Raw genomic sequence first — 18,296 nt, forward strand, 5'->3', positions numbered from 1 at the left:
TCAGTTGTTTCATCGCCACCAAGCGTGGTCAAAGGGTCACGGGCCCCTATATGGATTGACCTCTAGAGTCAACGTTCTGCCGAAGGACGGTAGTAAGCGGTTGGAATAGTTTCTTGGAGTTTGTCGGTCCCCAAGTCTGCACCAGTGTAACCAGTATAACCAGGGATACTGGACGATAATGACCTCTCTGGTATAACTTAGCTAATGACGTTAGATAATGTTATTGCTGGCTATATAGGTAGCTATCGTTTGATGAAACGAGGCAGGCTAGATAATGAGGCAGTCTAGCTAACGAGGCGGGCTAGATAACGAGGCAGTCTAGCTAACGAGGCGGGCTAGCTAACGAGGCGGGCTAGATAACGAGGCGGGCTAGCTAACGAGGCGGGCTAGATAACGAGGCAGTCTAGATAACGAGGCAGGCTAGATAACGTTTCAACCTCTTTTCAATTAGGTTGTAGCTGATAACAGTGTATTGTATAGATAGTGCTGGTTATGTATCATTATCATTAAATGTCTGCTTGTTTTAGTCAATTGCAAACTACAGTACAACATTTATGCAAAGTGAAACTCGTCTAAAGACATTGCCTGTTCTCACTATTTAGAAAAACGTAGTATTGTTGGGCTTCCCTCATGCTCCTTTTCATGACGGTGCTAGCAGCCACATCAAATCTAATTTTATTAGTCACATGCGCAGAATAAAACAGGTGGTTAGTTGAGGTAGTATGTACATGTAGGTAGAGTTAATTAAATTGACTATGCATAGATGACAACAGAGAGTGGCAGTGGTGTGGAGAGGGGGCAATGCAAATATAGTCTGGGTAGCCATTTGACTAGATGTTCAGGAGTCTTATGGCTTGGGGGTAGAAGCTGTTTAGAAGCCTCTTGGACCTAGACTTGGAACTCCGGTTGCCTTTCGTTAACAGAGAGAACAGTCTCTGACTGGGGTGGCTGGGGTCTTTGAACATTTTTAGGGCCTTCCTCTGACACCGCCTGGTATAGATGTCCTGGATGGCAGGAAGCTTGGCCCCAGTGATGTACTGGGCCATTCACACTACCCTCTGTAGTGCTTTGCGGTCGGAGGCCGAGCAGTTGCCGTACCAGGCAGTCAGGATGCACTCTCTGGTGCAGCTGCAGAACCTTTTGAGGATCTGAGGACCCATGCCAAATCTTTTCAGTCTCCTGAGGGGGAATAGGCTTTGTTGTGCCCGCTTCACGACTGTCTTGGTGCGCTTGGACCATGTTAGTTTGGTGGTGATGTGGACACCAAGGAACTTGAAGCTCTCAACCTGCTCCACTGCAGCCCCGTTAATGAGAATGGGGGCGTGCTCGTCCTCTTTTTCCTGTAGTCCACAATCATCTCCTTTGTCTTGATCACGTTGAGGGAGAGGTTGTTGTCCTGGCACCACATGGCCAGGTCTCTGGCCTCCTCCCTATTGGCTGTCTCGTTGTTGTCGGTGATCAGGCCTACCACTGTTGTGTCATCTGCAAATTTAATGGTGTTGGAGTCTTGCTTAGCCGTGCAGTCATGCGTGAACAGGGAATACAGGAGGGGACTGAGCACGCACCCCTGAAGGGCCCCAGTGTTGAGCATCAGTGTGGCAGATGTGTTGTTACCTACCCTCACCACCTGGGGGCGGCCCGTCAGGAAGTCCAGGATCCAGTTGCAGAGGGAGGTGTTTAGTCCCAGGGTCCTTAGCTTAGTGATGAGCTTTGAGGGCACTATGGTGTTGAACGCTGAGCTGTAGTCAATGAACAGCATTCTCACATAGGCGTTCCTTTTGTCCAGGTGGGAAAGGGCAGTGTGTAGTGCAATAGAGATTGCATCATCTGTGGATCTGTTTGGTCGGTATGCAAATTGGAGTGGGTCTAGTGTTTCTGGGATAATGATGTTGATGTGAGCCATGACCAGCCTTTCAAAGCACTTCATGGCTACAGACTGGAGTGCTACGGCTTGGTAGTCATTTAGGCAGGTTACCTTAGTGTTCTTGGGCACAGGCACTATGGTGGTCTGCTTAAAACATGTTGGTATTACAGACTCAGACAGGGAGAGGTTGAAAATGTCAGTGAAGACACTTGCTAGTTGGTCAGTGCATGCTCGCAGTACACGTCCTGATAATCCGTCTGGCCCTGCAGCCTTGTGAATGTTGACCTGACCAACAACACAAACAAACGGACTGTACAGCTACATGTAGAGAGAGTGGCATTACACAAACAGACTTAACAAACTTAACAAGTTAAATGTCTAAGCAGTGATTAAATGTTCAGCTACCTGCTTGGACATCAGGTCCAATTGCAAAGCCTGAAGCCACAGGGCTCTATTTCCCTACGCATTGTGGACCATAGGTCAGGGATTTTTGGCCTGGTTACATGTACATTGAACATCACAGCAAAACAAAACAACCTTTCGGCATGTTTTATTATTTCTAGTATAACAAAGGAAATTGACGACGAAGCTCCTTTACACTGGGGGTCAATGGAAAATGATGTTTTTCCCCCCCCAATTCGTGGGCGTGGTGGAGGGGAATTCCTTCTTATTATGTGAATATCAACTCGCACATGTAGCATTACCAGGCGGTAGGCAGACTCAGGGTCAGGGTCAGGCAGAGGTCGGTAATCCAGAGGGGGAAATGTACAGGTCGGCAGGCAGAGTGGTCAGGCAGGCAGAGTGGTCAGGCAGGCAGAGTAGTCAGGCAGGCAGAGTGGTCAGGCAGGCAGAGTAGTCAGGCAGGCAGAGTAGTCAGGCAGGCAGAGTAGTCAGGCAGGCAGAGTAGTCAGGCAGGCAGAGTAGTCAGGCAGGCAGAGTGGTCAGGCAGGCGGGCTCGGAGTCAGGGCAGGCAGAGTGGTCAGGCAGGCAGAGTGGTCAGGCAGGCGGGCTCGGAGTCAGGGCAGGCAGAGTGGTCAGGCAGGCGTGCTCGGAGTCAGGGCAGGCAGAGTGGTCAGGCAGGCGGGCTCGGAGTCAGGGCAGGCAGAGGTCGGTAATCCAGAGGGGGAGATGTACAGGTCGGCAGGCAGAGTGGTCAGGCAGGCAGAGTGGTCAGGCAGGCAGAGTGGTCAGGCAGGCAGAGTGGTCAGGCAGGCAGAGTAGTCAGGCAGGCAGAGTGGTCAGGCAGGCAGAGTGGTCAGGCAGGCAGAGTGGTCAGGCAGGCAGAGTGGTCAGGCAGGCAGAGTGGTCAGGCAGGCGGGCTCAGAGTCAGGGCAGGCAGAGTGGTCAGGCAGGCAGAGTGGTCAGGCAGGCAGAGTGGTCAGGCAGGCGGGCTCAGAGTCAGGGCAGGCAGAGTGGTCAGGCAGGCGGTCTCGGAGTCAGGGCAGGCAGAGTGGTCAGGCAGGCAGAGTGGTCAGGCAGGCGGGCTCGGAGTCAGGGCAGGCAGAGTGATAATTAGCACAGGTGTTAGGAGCATGATAATTAGCACAGGTGTTAGGAGCATGATAATTAGCACAGGTGTTAGGAGCATGATATTTAGCACAGGTGTTAGGAGCATGATATTTAGCACAGGTGTTAGGAGCATGATATTTAGCACAGGTGTTAGGAGCATGATATTTAGCACAGGTGTTAGGAGCATGATAATTAGCACAGGTGTTAGGAGCATGATATTTAGCACAGGTGTTAGGAGCATGATAATTAGCACAGGTGTTAGGAGCATGATAATTAGCACAGGTGTTAGGAGCATGATAATTAGCACAGGTGTTAGGAGCATGATATTTAGCACAGGTGTTAGGAGCATGATAATTAGCACAGGTGGTCCCTCTGTGTTCCTTCTGTCTCTGTAAACAAGTGTGACATGTAAATATGGCCGTGTGGTTAACATTAACCAGTTTAAAGTTGTTTTAAAAAAAACTATTTCTAGCTTATGAGTGATAAGTTCCTATTACTTTCAAGACCGTAACGCAAGCGATGCGTCTCAATCCCCTCTTCAAACGGACAGGTCTGACCCCTCTTCAAACTGACATGTCTGACCCCTCTTCAAACTGACAGGTCTGACCCCTCTTCAAACTGACAGGTCTGACCCCTCTTCAAACTGACAGGTCTGACCCCTCTTCAAACTGACAGGTCTGACCCCTCTTCAAACTGACAGGTCTGACCCCTCTTCAAACGGACAGGTCTGACCCCTCTTCAAACGGACAGGTCTGACCCCTTTTCAAACGGACAGGTCTGACCCCTCTTCAAACGGACAGGTCTGACCCCTCTTCAAACTGACAGGTCTGACCCCTCTTCAAACTGACAGGTCTGACCCCTCTTCAAACGGACAGGTCTGACCCCTCTTCAAACGGACAGGTCTGACCCCTCTTCAAACGGACAGGTCTGACCCCTCTTCCAATGGACAGGTCTGACCCCTCTTCAAACTGACAGGTCTGACCCCTCTTCAAACGGACAGGTCTGACCCCTCTTCAAACGGACAGGTCTGACCCCTCTTCAAACTGACAGGTCTGACCCCTCTTCAAACGGACAGGTCTGACCCCTCTTCCAATGGACAGGTCTGACCCCTCTTCAAACGGACAGGTCTGACCCCTCTTCCAATGGACAGGTCTGACCCCTCTTCCAATGGACAGGTCTGACCCCTCTTCCAATGGACAGGTCTGACCCCTCTTCCAATGGACAGGTCTGACCCCTCTTCCAATGGACAGGTCTGACCCCTCTTCCAATGGACAGGTCTGACCCCTCTTCAAACGGACAGGTCTGACCCCTCTTCCAATGGACAGGTCTGACCCCTCTTCAAACGGACAGGTCTGACCCCTCTTCCAATGGACAGGTCTGACCCCTCTTCAAACTGACAGGTCTGACCCCTCTTCAAACGGACAGGTCTGGCCCCTCTTCCAATGGACAGGTCTAACCTGCCTCCTCTCTACCTCTCCACCTCCAGCCCTGAGACCTGCCTCCTCTCTATCTCCAGCCCTGAGACCTGCCTCCTCTCTACCTCTCTACCTCCAGCCCTGAGACCTGCCTCCTCTCTACCTCTCTACCTCCGGCCCTGAGACCTGCCTCCTCTCTACCTCTCTACCTCCAGCCCTGAGACCTGCCTCCTCTCTACCTCTCTACCTCCAGCCCTGAGACCTGCCTCCTCTCTACCTCTCTACCTCCAGCCCTGAGACCTGCCTCCTCTCTACCTCTCTACCTCCAGCCCTGAGACCTGCCTCCTCTCTACCTCTCTATCTCCAGCCCTGAGACCTGCCTCCTCTCTACCTCTCTATCTCCAGCCCTGAGACCTGCCTCCTCTCTACCTCTCTATCTCCAGCCCTGAGACCTGCCTCCTCTCTACCTCTCTATCTCCGGCCCTGAGACCTGCCTCCTCTCTACCTCTCTATCTCCAGCCCTGAGACCTGCCTCCTCTCTACCTCTCTATCTCCAGCCCTGAGACCTGCCTCCTCTCTATCTCCGGCCCTGAGACCTGCCTCCTCTCTACCTCTCTATCTCCAGCCCTGAGACCTGCCTCCTCTCTACCTCCAGCCCTGAGACCTGCCTCCTCTCTACCTCTCTACCTCCAGCCCTGAGACCTGCCTCCTCTCTACCTCTCTACCTCCAGCCCTGAGACCTGCCTCCTCTCTACCTCCAGCCCTGAGACCTGCCTCCTCTCTACCTCCAGCCCTGAGACCTGCCTCCTCTCTATCTCCAGCCCTGAGACCTGCCTCCTCTCTACCTCCAGCCCTGAGACCTGCCTCCTCTCTACCTCTCTACCTCCAGCCCTGAGACCTGCCTCCTCTCTACCTCTCTATCTCCAGCCCTGAGACCTGCCTCCTCTCTACCTCTCTACCTCCAGCCCTGAGACCTGCCTCCTCTCTACCTCTCTACCTCCAGCCCTGAGACCTGCCTCCTCTCTACCTCTCTATCTCCAGCCCTGAGACCTGCCTCCTCTCTACCTCTCTATCTCCAGCCCTGAGACCTGCCTCCTCTCTACCTCTCTATCTCCAGCCCTGAGACCTGCCACCTCTCTATCTCCAGCCCTGAGACCTGCCTCCTCTCTACCTCTCTATCTCCGGCCCTGAGACCTGCCTCCTCTCTACCTCTCTATCTCCGGCCCTGAGACCTGCCTCCTCTCTACCTCTCTATCTCCGGCCCTGAGACCTGCCTCCTCTCTACCTCTCTATCTCCAGCCCTGAGACCTGCCTCCTCTCTACCTCTCTATCTCCAGCCCTGAGACCTGCCTCCTCTCTATCTCCGGCCCTGAGACCTGCCTCCTCTCTACCTCTCTATCTCCAGCCCTGAGACCTGCCTCCTCTCTACCTCCAGCCCTGAGACCTGCCTCCTCTCTACCTCTCTACCTCCAGCCCTGAGACCTGCCTCCTCTCTACCTCTCTACCTCCAGCCCTGAGACCTGCCTCCTCTCTACCTCCAGCCCTGAGACCTGCCTCCTCTCTATCTCCAGCCCTGAGACCTGCCTCCTCTCTACCTCCAGCCCTGAGACCTGCCTCCTCTCTACCTCTCTACCTCCAGCCCTGAGACCTGCCTCCTCTCTACCTCTCTATCTCCAGCCCTGAGACCTGCCTCCTCTCTACCTCTCTACCTCCAGCCCTGAGACCTGCCTCCTCTCTACCTCTCTACCTCCAGCCCTGAGACCTGCCTCCTCTCTACCTCTCTATCTCCAGCCCTGAGACCTGCCTCCTCTCTACCTCCAGCCCTGAGACCTGCCTCCTCTCTACCTCTCTATCTCCAGCCCTGAGACCTGCCTCCTCTCTACCTCTCTATCTCCGGCCCTGAGACCTGCCTCCTCTCTACCTCTCTATCTCCAGCCCTGAGACCTGCCTCCTCTCTACCTCTCTACCTCCAGCCCTGAGACCTGCCTCCTCTCTATCTCCAGCCCTGAGACCTGCCTCCTCTCTATCTCCAGCCCTGAGACCTGCCTCCTCTCTACCTCCAGCCCTGAGACCTGCCTCCTCTCTACCTCTCTATCTCCAGCCCTGAGACCTGCCTCCTCTCTATCTCCAGCCCTGAGACCTGCCTCCTCTCTACCTCCAGCCCTGAAAGCCTGCTGGTGGACCTGGGTTGACTGTCACAGTCCTGGAGGGCAGGAGGCAGAGAGATCAACACTTCATACATGTTGGCTTAGTGCAATGGTCAAGACAAATAACCAAACATGGGGTTTCTACAGAGCTGTGTAACATTTGGTTTGTGGATAAGAAGTAACGCAAACATTTTAGGATGTTAAAGGCAGTGTGCAGTTTAATCTGTTGATCCTATTTTCTGCATATTCAATTATTATACATTTATAAAACATGAATTATATTCAGTTAAGTTCCTGTATGTCTGTCTCCAGCTGGTCTCGCTCTCTCTCTCTCCAGTGAAAGGACCCTCCTGATTCTCTCTGAGCAGCTCTTCCCACAGGCAGCTGGAGAGATAATGCACAACAGACACAAAAGTCTATGTCAAAATTCAAATATCATCAACCAAAAAGCAGCATTACCCAACCAGATACAGCATTACCCAACCAGATACAGCATTACCCAATCAGATACAGCATTACCCAACCAAATAGCAGCATTACCCAACCAAATAGCAGCATTACCCAACCAAATAGCAGCATTGCCCAACCAAATAGCAGCATTACCCAACCAAATAGCAGCATTACCCAACCAAATAGCAGCATTACCCAACCAAATAGCAGCATTACCCAACCAAATAGCAGCATTACCCAACCAAATAGCCGCATTACCCAACCAAATAGCAGCATTACCCAACCAAAAAGCAGCATTACCAACCAGATACAACATTACCCAACCAAATAGCAGCATTACCCAACCAGATAGCAGCATTACCCAACCAAATAGCAGCATTACCCAACCAGATACAGCATTACCCAACCAGATACACCATTACCCAACCAAATAGCAGCATTATACAACCAGATACAACATTACCCAACCAAATACAGCATTACCCAACCAGATACAGCATTACCCAACCAGATACACCATTACCCAACCAAATATCAGCATTACCCAACCAACTAGCCGCATTACCCAACCAAATAGCAGCATTACCCAACCAAAATGCAGCATTACCCAACCAAAAAGCAGCATTACCAACCAGATACAACATTACCCAACCAAATAGCGGCATTACCCAACCAATATCAGCATTACCCAACCAATAGCAGCATTACCCAACCAAAAAGCAGCATTACCAACCAGATACAACATTACCCAACCAAATAGAAGCATTACCCAACCAGATACAGCATTACCCAACCAAATAGCAGCATTACCCAACCAAATAGCCGCATTACCCAACCAAATAGCAGCATTACCCAACCAAAAAGCAGCATTACCAACCAGATACAACATTACCCAACCAAATAGCAGCATTACCCAACCAATAGCAGCATTACCCAACCAAAAAGTGGCATTACCAACCAGATACAGCATTACCCAACCAAATAGCAGCATTACCCAACCAAATAGCAACATTACCCAACCAAATAGCAGCATTACCCAACCAAATAGCAGCATTACCCAACCAAATAGCCGCATTACCCAACCAAATAGCAGCATTACCCAACCAAAAAGCAGCATTACCAACCAGATACAACATTACCCAACCAAATAGCAGCATTACCCAACCAATAGCAGCATTACCAACCAGATACAGCATTACCCAACCAAATAGCAGCATTACCCAACCAAATAGCAGCATTACCCAACCAGATACAACATTACCCAACCAAATAGCAGCATTACCCAACCAAAATGCAGCATTACCCAACCAAAAAGCAGCATTACCCAGCCAGATACAGCATTACCCAACCAAATAGCAACATTACCCAACCAATATCAGCATTACCCAACCAAATAGCAGCATTACCCAAACCAAAAGCAGCATTACCCAACCAAAAGGCATCATTACCCAACCAAAAAGCAGCATTACCCAACCAAATACAGCATTACCCAACCAAAAAGCAGCATTACCCAACCAAATAGCAGCATTCCCCACCAAATAGCAACATTACCCAACCAAATAGCAGCATTACATAACCAAGTAGCAGCATTACCCAACCAAATAGCAGCATTACCCAACCAATAGCAGCATTACCCAACCAGATACAGCATTACCCAACCAATAGCAGCATTACCCAACCAGATACAGCATTACCCAACCAATAGCAGCATTACCCAACCAAATACAGCATTACCCAACCAATAGCAGCATTACCCAACCAGATACAGCATTACCCAACCAATAGCAGCATTACCCAACCAAATACAGCATTACCCAACCAAATAGCAGCATTACCCAACCAAATAGCAGCATTGCCCAACCAGATACACCATTACCCAACCAAATAGCAGCATTACCCAACCAGATACAGCATTACCCAACCAAATAGCAGCATTACCCAACCAGATACAGCATTACCCAACCAAATAGCAGCATTACCCAACTAAATAGCAGCATTACCCAACCAAATACAGCATTACCCAACCAAATAGCAGCATTACCCAACCAAATACAGCATTACCCATCCAAATAGCAACATTACCCAACAAAATAGCAGCATTACCCAGCCAAATACAGCATTACCCAACCAAATACTGCATTGCCCAACCAAATAACAGCATTACCCAACCAAATAGCAGCATTAGCCAACCAAATACAGCATTACCCAGCCAAATACAGCATTACCCAACCAAATACAGCATTACCCAACCAAATAACAGCATTACCCAGCCAAATACAGCATTACCCAACCAAATACAGCATTGCCCAACCAAATAACAGCATTACCCAACCAAATAGCAGCATTACCCAACCAATTAGCAGCATTACCCAACCAAATAGCAGCATTACCCAACCAAATAGCCGCATTACCCAGCCAAATACAGCATTACCCAACCAAATACAGCATTGCGCAACCAAATAACAGCATTACCCAACCAAATAGCAGCATTACCCAACCAAATAGCAGCATTACCCAACCAAATAGCAGCATTACCCAACCAAATAGCAGCATTACCCAACCAAATAGCAGCATTACCCAACCAAATAGCAGCATTACCCAACCAAATAGCAGCATTACCCAACCAAATAGCAGCATTACCCAACCAAATAGCAGCATTACCCAACCAAATAGCAGCATTACCCAACCAAATAGCAGCATTACCCAACCAAATAGCAGCATTACCCAACCAAATAGCAGCATTACCCAACCAAATAGCAACATTACCCAACCAAATAGCAGCATTACCCAGCCAAATACAGCATTACCCAACCAAATACTGCATTGCCCAACCAAATAACAGCATTACCCAACCAAATAGCAGCATTAGCCAACCAAATACAGCATTACCCAGCCAAATACAGCATTACCCAACCAAATACAGCATTACCCAACCAAATAACAGCATTACCCAGCCAAATACAGCATTACCCAACCAAATACAGCATTGCCCAACCAAATAACAGCATTACCCAACCAAATAACAGCATTACCCAACCAAATAGCAGCATTACCCAACCAAATAGCAGCATTACCCAACCAAATAGCAGCATTACCCAGCCAAATACAGCATTACCCAACCAAATACAGCATTGCGCAACCAAATAACAGCATTACCCAACCAAATATCAGCATTACCCAAACGAATAGCAGCATTACCCAACCAAATAGCGGCATTACCCAACCAAATAGCAGCATTACCCAACCAAATAGCAGCATTACCCAACCAAATAGCAGCATTACCCAACCAAATAGCAGTATTACCCAACCAAATAGCAGCATTACCCAACCAAATAGCAGCATTACCCAACCAAATAGCAGCATTACCCAACCAAATAGCAGCATTACCCAACCAAATAGCAGCATTACCCAACCAAATAGCAGCATTACCAACCAAATAGCAGCATTACCCAACCAAATAGCAGCATTACCCAACCAAATAGCAGCATTACCCAACCAGATACGGCATTACCCAACCAAATATCAGCATTACCCAACCAGATACAGCATTACCCAACCAAATAGCAGCATTACCCAACCAAATAGCAGCATTACCAACGAAAAAGCAGCATTACCAACCAAATAGCAGCATTACCAACCAGATAGCAGCATTACCCAACCAAATAGCAGCATTACCCAGCCAAATAGCAGCATTACCCAACCAAATAGCAGCATTACCAACCAAAAAGCAGCATTACCAACCAAATAGCAGCATTACCAACCAGATAGCAGCATTACCCAACCAAATAGCAGCATTACCCAACCAAATAGCAGCATTACCCAACCAAATAGCAGCATTACCGACCAGATAGCAGCATTTCCCAACCAAACAGCAGCATTACCAACCAGATAGCAGCATTACCAACCAAATAGCAGCATTACCAACCAAATAGCAGCATTACCAACCAAATAGCAGCATTACCCAACCAAATAGCAGCATTACCCAACCAAATAGCAGCATTACCCAACCAAATAGCAGCATTACCGACCAGATAGCAGCATTTCCCAACCAAATAGCAGCATTACCAACCAGATAGCAGCATTACCAACCAAATAGCAGCATTACCAACCAAATAGCAGCATTACCAACCAAATAGCAGCATTACTGTCTCCTCCTCCTCTGGTAGGGTCTCCACATCTCTCTCCTCCATCAGAGCAGTGACTTCTGTCTCCTCCTCTGGTAGGGTCTCCACATCTCTCTCCTCCATCAGAGCAGTGACTTCTGTCTCCTCCTCCTCTGGTAGGGTCTCCACATCTCTCTCCTCCATCAGAGCAGTGACTTCTGTCTCCTTCTCCTCTGGTAGGGTCTCCACATCTCTCTCCTCCATCAGAGCAGTGACTTCTGTCTCCTTCTCCTCTGGTAGGGTCTCCACATCTCTCTCCTCCATCAGAGCAGTGACTTCTGTCTCCTCCTCTGGTAGGGTCTCCACATCTCTCTCCTCCATCAGAGCAGTGACTTCTGTCTCCTCCTCTGGTAGGGTCTCCACATCTCTCTCCTCCATCAGAGCCCACTCAAGTGATGCACCCCTCCGAGGGACGGCTGGAAGAGCCCCAGTAAGCCAGTGACTCAGCCCCTGTAATCCCAGTGGAAAGAGGGGAACCGGCCAGGCAGAGACAGCAAGGGCGGTTCGTTGCTCCAGAGCCTTTCCGTTCACCTTCACACTCCTGCGCCAGACTACACTCAATCATAGGACCCACTGAAGAGATGAGTCTTCAGTAAAGACTTAAAGGTTGAGACCGAGTCTGCGTCTCTCACATGGGTAGGCAGACCGTTCCATAAAAATGGAGCTCTATAGGAGAAAGCCCTGCCTCCAACTGTTTGCTTAGAAATTCTAGGGACAATTAGGAGGCCTGAGTCTTGTGACTGTAGCGTACGTGTAGGTATGTACGGCAGGACCAAATCAGAGAGATAGGTAGGACAAGCCCATGTAATGCTTTGTAGGTTAGCAGTAAAACCTTGAAATCAGCCCTAGCCTTAACAGGAAACCAGTGTAGAGAGGCTAGCACTGGAGTAATATGATCACATGTTTTGATTCTAGTCAGGATTCTAGCAGCCGTATTTAGCACGAACTGAAGTTTATTTAGTGCTTTATCCAGGTAGCCAGAAAGTAGAGCATTGCAGTAGTCTAACCCAGAAGTAACAAAAGCATGGATTCATTTTTCTGCATCACTTTTGGACAACAAAAGTTTCCGATTTTTTAAATGTTACGAAGATGGAAAAAAGCTGTCCTTGAAAAAGTCTTGATATGTTCGTCAAAAGAGAGATCAGGGTCCAGAGTAACGCCGAGGTCCTTCACAGTTTTATTTGAGACGACTGAGCAACCATCAAGATGAATTGTCAGATCCAACAGAAGATCTCTTTGTTTAAAAGTAAATAATTTCCCGACATTCGCTTCATTCCAGTCTAATGTCTAGACCAGTTCAGACCTGTAGTGTCTGGGCGTTAAGCTCCCTCTTGTCCTTTGCCAAGGCCAATCAACCATGTTCTCCAGGGCATCACGACTCTCTGATACCCCTCTCTTTAGGAGGGTCTGACTGGACCACTGGGGTAGGACTGACTCACGGCCCGGAAGGAGGGAGAGTAATTAGAGGGAGGAGACAGAGAGGGGGGAACAAGGGATGTGAGTAGCACGGCCACCAGTGGGAGACACTGAGTCAAATATGTGTTCCTGCTACATTTACAGTAAATGCACAGCTCACAAAGGGGATGAGAGGAAGCAAAGATAGCAAGGACAGGCTAATTGACTAGAATGCAAGAACAGGCTAATTGACTAGAATGCAAGGACAGGTTAATTGACTAGAATGCAGGGACAGGTTAATTGACTAGAATGCAAGAACAGGCTAATTGACTAGAATGCAAGGACAGGTTAATTAACTAGAATGCAAGGACAGATTAATTGACTAGAATGCAAGGACAGGCTAATTGACTAGAATGCAAGGACAGGTTAATTGACTAGAATGCAAGGACAGGCTATTTGACTAGAATGCAGGGACAGGTTAATTGACTAGAATGCAAGGACAGGCTAATTGACTAGAATGCAAGGACAGGCTAATTGACTAGAATGCAAGGACAGGTTAATTGACTAGAATGCAGCGACAGGTTAATTGACTAGAATGCAAGGACAGGTTAATTGACTAGAATGCAGGGACAGGTTAATTGACTAGAATGCAGGGACAGGCTAATTGACTAGAATGCAAGGACAGGCTCATTGACTAGAATGCAAGGACAGGTTAATTAACTAGAATGCAAGGACAGGTTAATTGACTAGAATGCAAGGACAGGCTATTTGACTAGAAGGCAAGGACAGGTTAGTTGACTAAAATGCAAGGACAGGCTAATTGACTAGAATGCAAGGACAGGCTAATTGACTAGAATGCAAGGACAGGCTAATTGACTAGAATGCAAAGACAGGCTAATTGACTAGAATGCAAGGACAGGCTAATTGACTAGAATGCAAGGACAGCCTAATTGACTAGAATGCAAGGACATGTTATTTGACTAGAATGCAGGGACAGGTTAATTGACTAGAATGCAAGGACAGGCTAATTGACTAGAATGCAAGGACAGGCTAATTGACTACAATGCAATCACAGGCTAATTGACTACAATGCAAGGACGGGCTAATTGGCTAGAATGCAAGGATGGGTTAATTGACTAGAATGCAAGGACAGGGTAATTGACTAGAATGCAAGGACAGGCTAATTGACTAGAATGCAAGGACAGGCTAATAGACTACAATGCAAGGACAGGCTAATTGACTACAATGCAAGGACAGGCTAATTGACTAGAATGCAAGGACAGGCTAATTGACTAGAATGCAAGGACAGGCTAATTGACTAGAATGCAAGGACAGGCTAATTGACTAGAATGCAAGGACAGGCTAATTGACTAGAATGCAAGGACAGGCTAATTGACTAGAATGCAAGGACAGCCTAATTGACTAGAATGCAAGGACAGGTTATTTGACTAGAATGCAGGGACAGGTTAATTGACTAGAATGCAAGGACAGGCTAATTGACTAGAATGCAAGGACAGGCTAATTGACTACAATGCAATCACAGGCTAATTGACTACAATGCAAGGACGGGCTAATTGGCTAGAATGCAAGGATGGGTTAATTGACTAGAATGCAAGGACAGGGTAATTGACTAGAATGCAAGGACAGGCTAATTGACTAGAATGCAAGGACAGGCTAATAGACTACAATGCAAGGACAGGCTAATTGACTACAATGCAAGGACAGGCTGATTGACTAGAATGCAAGGACAGGCTAATTGACTAGAATGCAGGGACAGGCTAATTGACTAGAATGCAAGGACAGGCTAATTGACTAGAATGCAAGGACAGGCTAATTGACTAGAATGCAAGGACAGGTTAATTAACTAGAATGCAAGGACAGGTTAATTGACTAGAATGCAAGGACAGGGTAATTGACTAGAATGCAAGGACAGGCTAATTGACTAGAATGCAAGGACAGGCTAATAGACTACAATGCAAGGACAGGCTAATTGACTACAATGCAAGGACAGGCTGATTGACTAGAATGCAAGGACAGGCTAATTGACTAGAATGCAGGGACAGGCTAATTGACTAGAATGCAAGGACAGGCTAATTGACTAGAATGCAAGGACAGGCTAATTGACTAGAATGCAAGGACAGGTTAATTAACTAGAATGCAAGGACAGGTTAATTAACTAGAATGCAAGGACAGGTTAATTGACTAGAATGCAAGGACAGGTTAATTAACTAGAATGCAAGGACAGATTAATTGACTAGAATGCAAGGACAGGCTAATTGACTAGAATGCAAGGACAGGCTAATTGACTAGAAGGCAAGGACAGGCTGATTGACTAGAATGCAAGGACAGGTTAATTGACTGGAATGCAAGGACAGGCTGATTGACTAGAATGCAAGGACAGGTTAATTGACTAGAATGCAGCGACAGGCTGATTGACTAGAATGCATTTGCCCAAGGAGGTAAGGGAGTGTAAGCAAGAGGATACCATCCTGATCTATTCTGCAGTATGACAGATCTAAAACTACAGAAACTACTATGTCCCAGGTGATAGGTGTCCCTGTCATGTTCGTCACATAGAAATACACAAACAAAAACCCCTAGACATGCAAAAACCCTTGACTAACAAAAAAATAGATTTACCCACTCTAGTCACACCCTGACCTAACCAAAATATGTAGAAAAACAGAGATATGTAAGGTCAGGGCGTGACAGTACCTTGCTCAGAAAATCCTTAGAATCAGCAGCTTCCTCTCCTGCCCTCTCCCCGTCCAGTACAGAGGGTCAGAGGGCGAGATGGCACATTGTTTAACTTCTGTTCCTCAGGAGGTCCAGTATCCAGTGGCACATAGCTGGGTTGATGTTCATGTCCTGTAGCTTAGTCAATAGTTTGTGAGGTGTGATGGTATTTAAGGCGGAGCTAAATTAACAAGATGCCTGCGTGGGTGTCGGGTGTCTCCAGGTGTTGCAGTGTGTGGTGGAGTGTCGGGTGAATGGAGGCTTCAACTGACCTATTAGCTCTGTAAGCAAACCTGTTGGTCCATCAATGGGGATGTGCATGATTATAAGTAGACCAGGACTAGGCCTTCAAAATGCTTTCATGGCCACATACATCAGGGCGATGGCTCTGAGGTCATTGAGACAGGTTGTTTTGGGACAGGGCGATGGCTCTGAGGTCATTGAGACAGGTTGTTTTGGGACAGGGAGATGGCTCTGAGGTCATTGAGACAGGTTATTTTGGGACAGCGCGATGGCTCTGAGGTCATTGAGACAGGTTGCTTTGGGACAGGGCGATGGCTCTGAGGTCATTGAGACAGGTTGTTTTGGGACAGGGCGATGGCTCTGAGGTCATTGAGACAGGTTGTTTTGGGACAGGGCGATGGCTCTGAGGTCATTGAGACAGGTTGTTTTGGGACAGGGCGATGGCTCTGAGGTCATTGAGACAGGTTGTTTTGGGACAGGGCGATGGCTCTGAGGTCATTGAGACAGGTTGTTTTGGGACAGGGCGATGGCTCTGAGGTCATTGAGACAGGTTGTTTTGGGACAGGGAGATGGCTCTGAGGTCATTGAGACAGGTTATTTTGGGACAGGGCGATGGCTCTGAGGTCATTGAGACAGGTTGCTTTGGGACAGGGCGATGGCTCTGAGGTCATTGAGACAGGTTGTTTTGGGACAGGGCGATGGCTCTGAGGTCATTGAGACAGGTTGTTTTGGGACAGGGATGATGGTGGATACTTTAAAGCTGTGGTACTAAACACTGGCATCAGCAAGTGTTAAACATGTCAGTGAACACTGGAGCCAGCTGGGATTACAACTGGGACAGGTTGGATTACAGCTGGGGCAGGTTGGATTACAACTGGGATTACAGCTGGGGCAGGTTGGATTACAGCTGGGATTACAACTGGGACAGGTTGGATTACAGCTGGGGCAGGTTGGATTACAACTGGGATTACAGCTGGGGCAGGTTGGATTACAGCTGGGATTACAACTGGGACAGGTTGGATTACAGCTGGGGCAGGTTGGATTACAACTGGGATTACAGCTGGGACAGGTTGGATTACAGCTGGGGCAGGTTGGAGTACAGCTGGGATTACAGCTGGGGCAGGTTGGATTACAGCTGGGATTACAGCTGGGGCAGGTTGGATTACAGATGGGGTAGGTTGGATTACAACTGGGATTACAGCTGGGGTAGGTTGGATTACAACTGGGATTACAGCTGGGGCAGGTTGGAGTACAGCTGGGATTACAACTGGGGCAGGTTGGATTACAGCTGGGATTACAGCTGGGGCAGGTTGGATTACAGCAGGGGCAGGTTGGATTACAGCTGGGGCAGGTTGGAGTACAGCTGGGATTACAGCTGGGGCAGGTTGGATTACAGCTGGGATTACAGCTGGGGCAGGTTGGATTACAACTGGGATTACAGCTGGGGCAGGTTGGATTACAAATGGGGTTACAGCTGGGGCAGGGTGGATTTACAGCAGGGGCAGGTTGGATTACAGCTGGGGCAGGTTGGATTACAGCTGGGATTACAGCTGGGGCAAGTTGGATTACAGTTGGGGCAGGTTGGAGTACAGCTGGGATTACAGCTGGGGCTGGTTGGATTACAGCTGGGATTACAGCTGGGGCAGGTTGGATTACAGCTGGGGCAGGTTGGAGTACAGCTGGGATTACAGCTGGGGCAGGTTGGATTACAGCTGGGATTACAGCTGGGGCAGGTTGGATTACAGCTGGGGCAGGTTGGATTACATCTGGGATTACAGCTGGGGCAGGATGGATTACAGCGGGGGCAGGTTGGAGTACAGCTGGGATTACAGCTGGGGCAGGTTGGATTACAGCTGGGGCAGGTTGGATTACAGCTGGGATTACAGCTGGGATTACAGCTGGGGCAGGTTGGAGTACAGCTCGGATTACAGCTGGGGTAGGTTGGACTACAGCTGGGATTACAGCTGGAGCAGGTTGGAGTACAGCTGGGATTACAGCTGGGGCAGGTTGGATTACAGCTGGGATTACAGCTGGGGCAGGTTGGATTACAGCTGGGGCAGGTTGGATTACAGCTGGGATTACAGCTGGGGCAGCTGGGATTACAGCTGGGGCAGGTTGGATTACAGCTGGGGCAGGTTGGATTACAGCTGGGATTACAGCTGGGGCAGGTTGGATTACAGCTGGGATTACAGCTGGGACAGGTTGGATTACAGCTGGGGCAGGTTATATTACAACTGGGGCAGGTTGGATTACAGCTGGGATTACAGCTGGGACACGTTGGATTACAGTTGGGGCAGGTTGGAGTACAGCTGTTGATTACAGCTGGGGCAGGTTGGATTACAGCTGGGATTACAGCTGGGGCAGGTTCGATTAC

General features: G+C 48.7%; 1 protein-coding gene across 1 annotated transcript; it reads right to left on the minus strand.

Moving 5' to 3' along the window:
• Positions 1-7,140: 7,140 nt before the first annotated feature.
• Positions 7,141-12,109, minus strand: LOC127931244 (chromo domain-containing protein cec-1-like). Its single transcript, XM_052523281.1, has 2 exons — positions 11,515-12,109; positions 7,141-7,319 (listed from the first exon to the last, which is right to left on the minus strand). The coding sequence occupies exons 1-2, from the start codon at positions 11,924-11,926 to the stop codon at positions 7,222-7,224; spliced, it is 510 nt and encodes a 169-aa protein (XP_052379241.1). The 5' UTR covers positions 11,927-12,109; the 3' UTR covers positions 7,141-7,221.
• Between the last annotated feature and the right edge of the window lie 6,187 nt (positions 12,110-18,296).

Source organism: Oncorhynchus keta, chromosome 7 (assembly GCF_023373465.1).
Source record: "Oncorhynchus keta strain PuntledgeMale-10-30-2019 chromosome 7, Oket_V2, whole genome shotgun sequence".
NCBI lineage: Eukaryota > Metazoa > Chordata > Actinopteri > Salmoniformes > Salmonidae > Oncorhynchus > Oncorhynchus keta.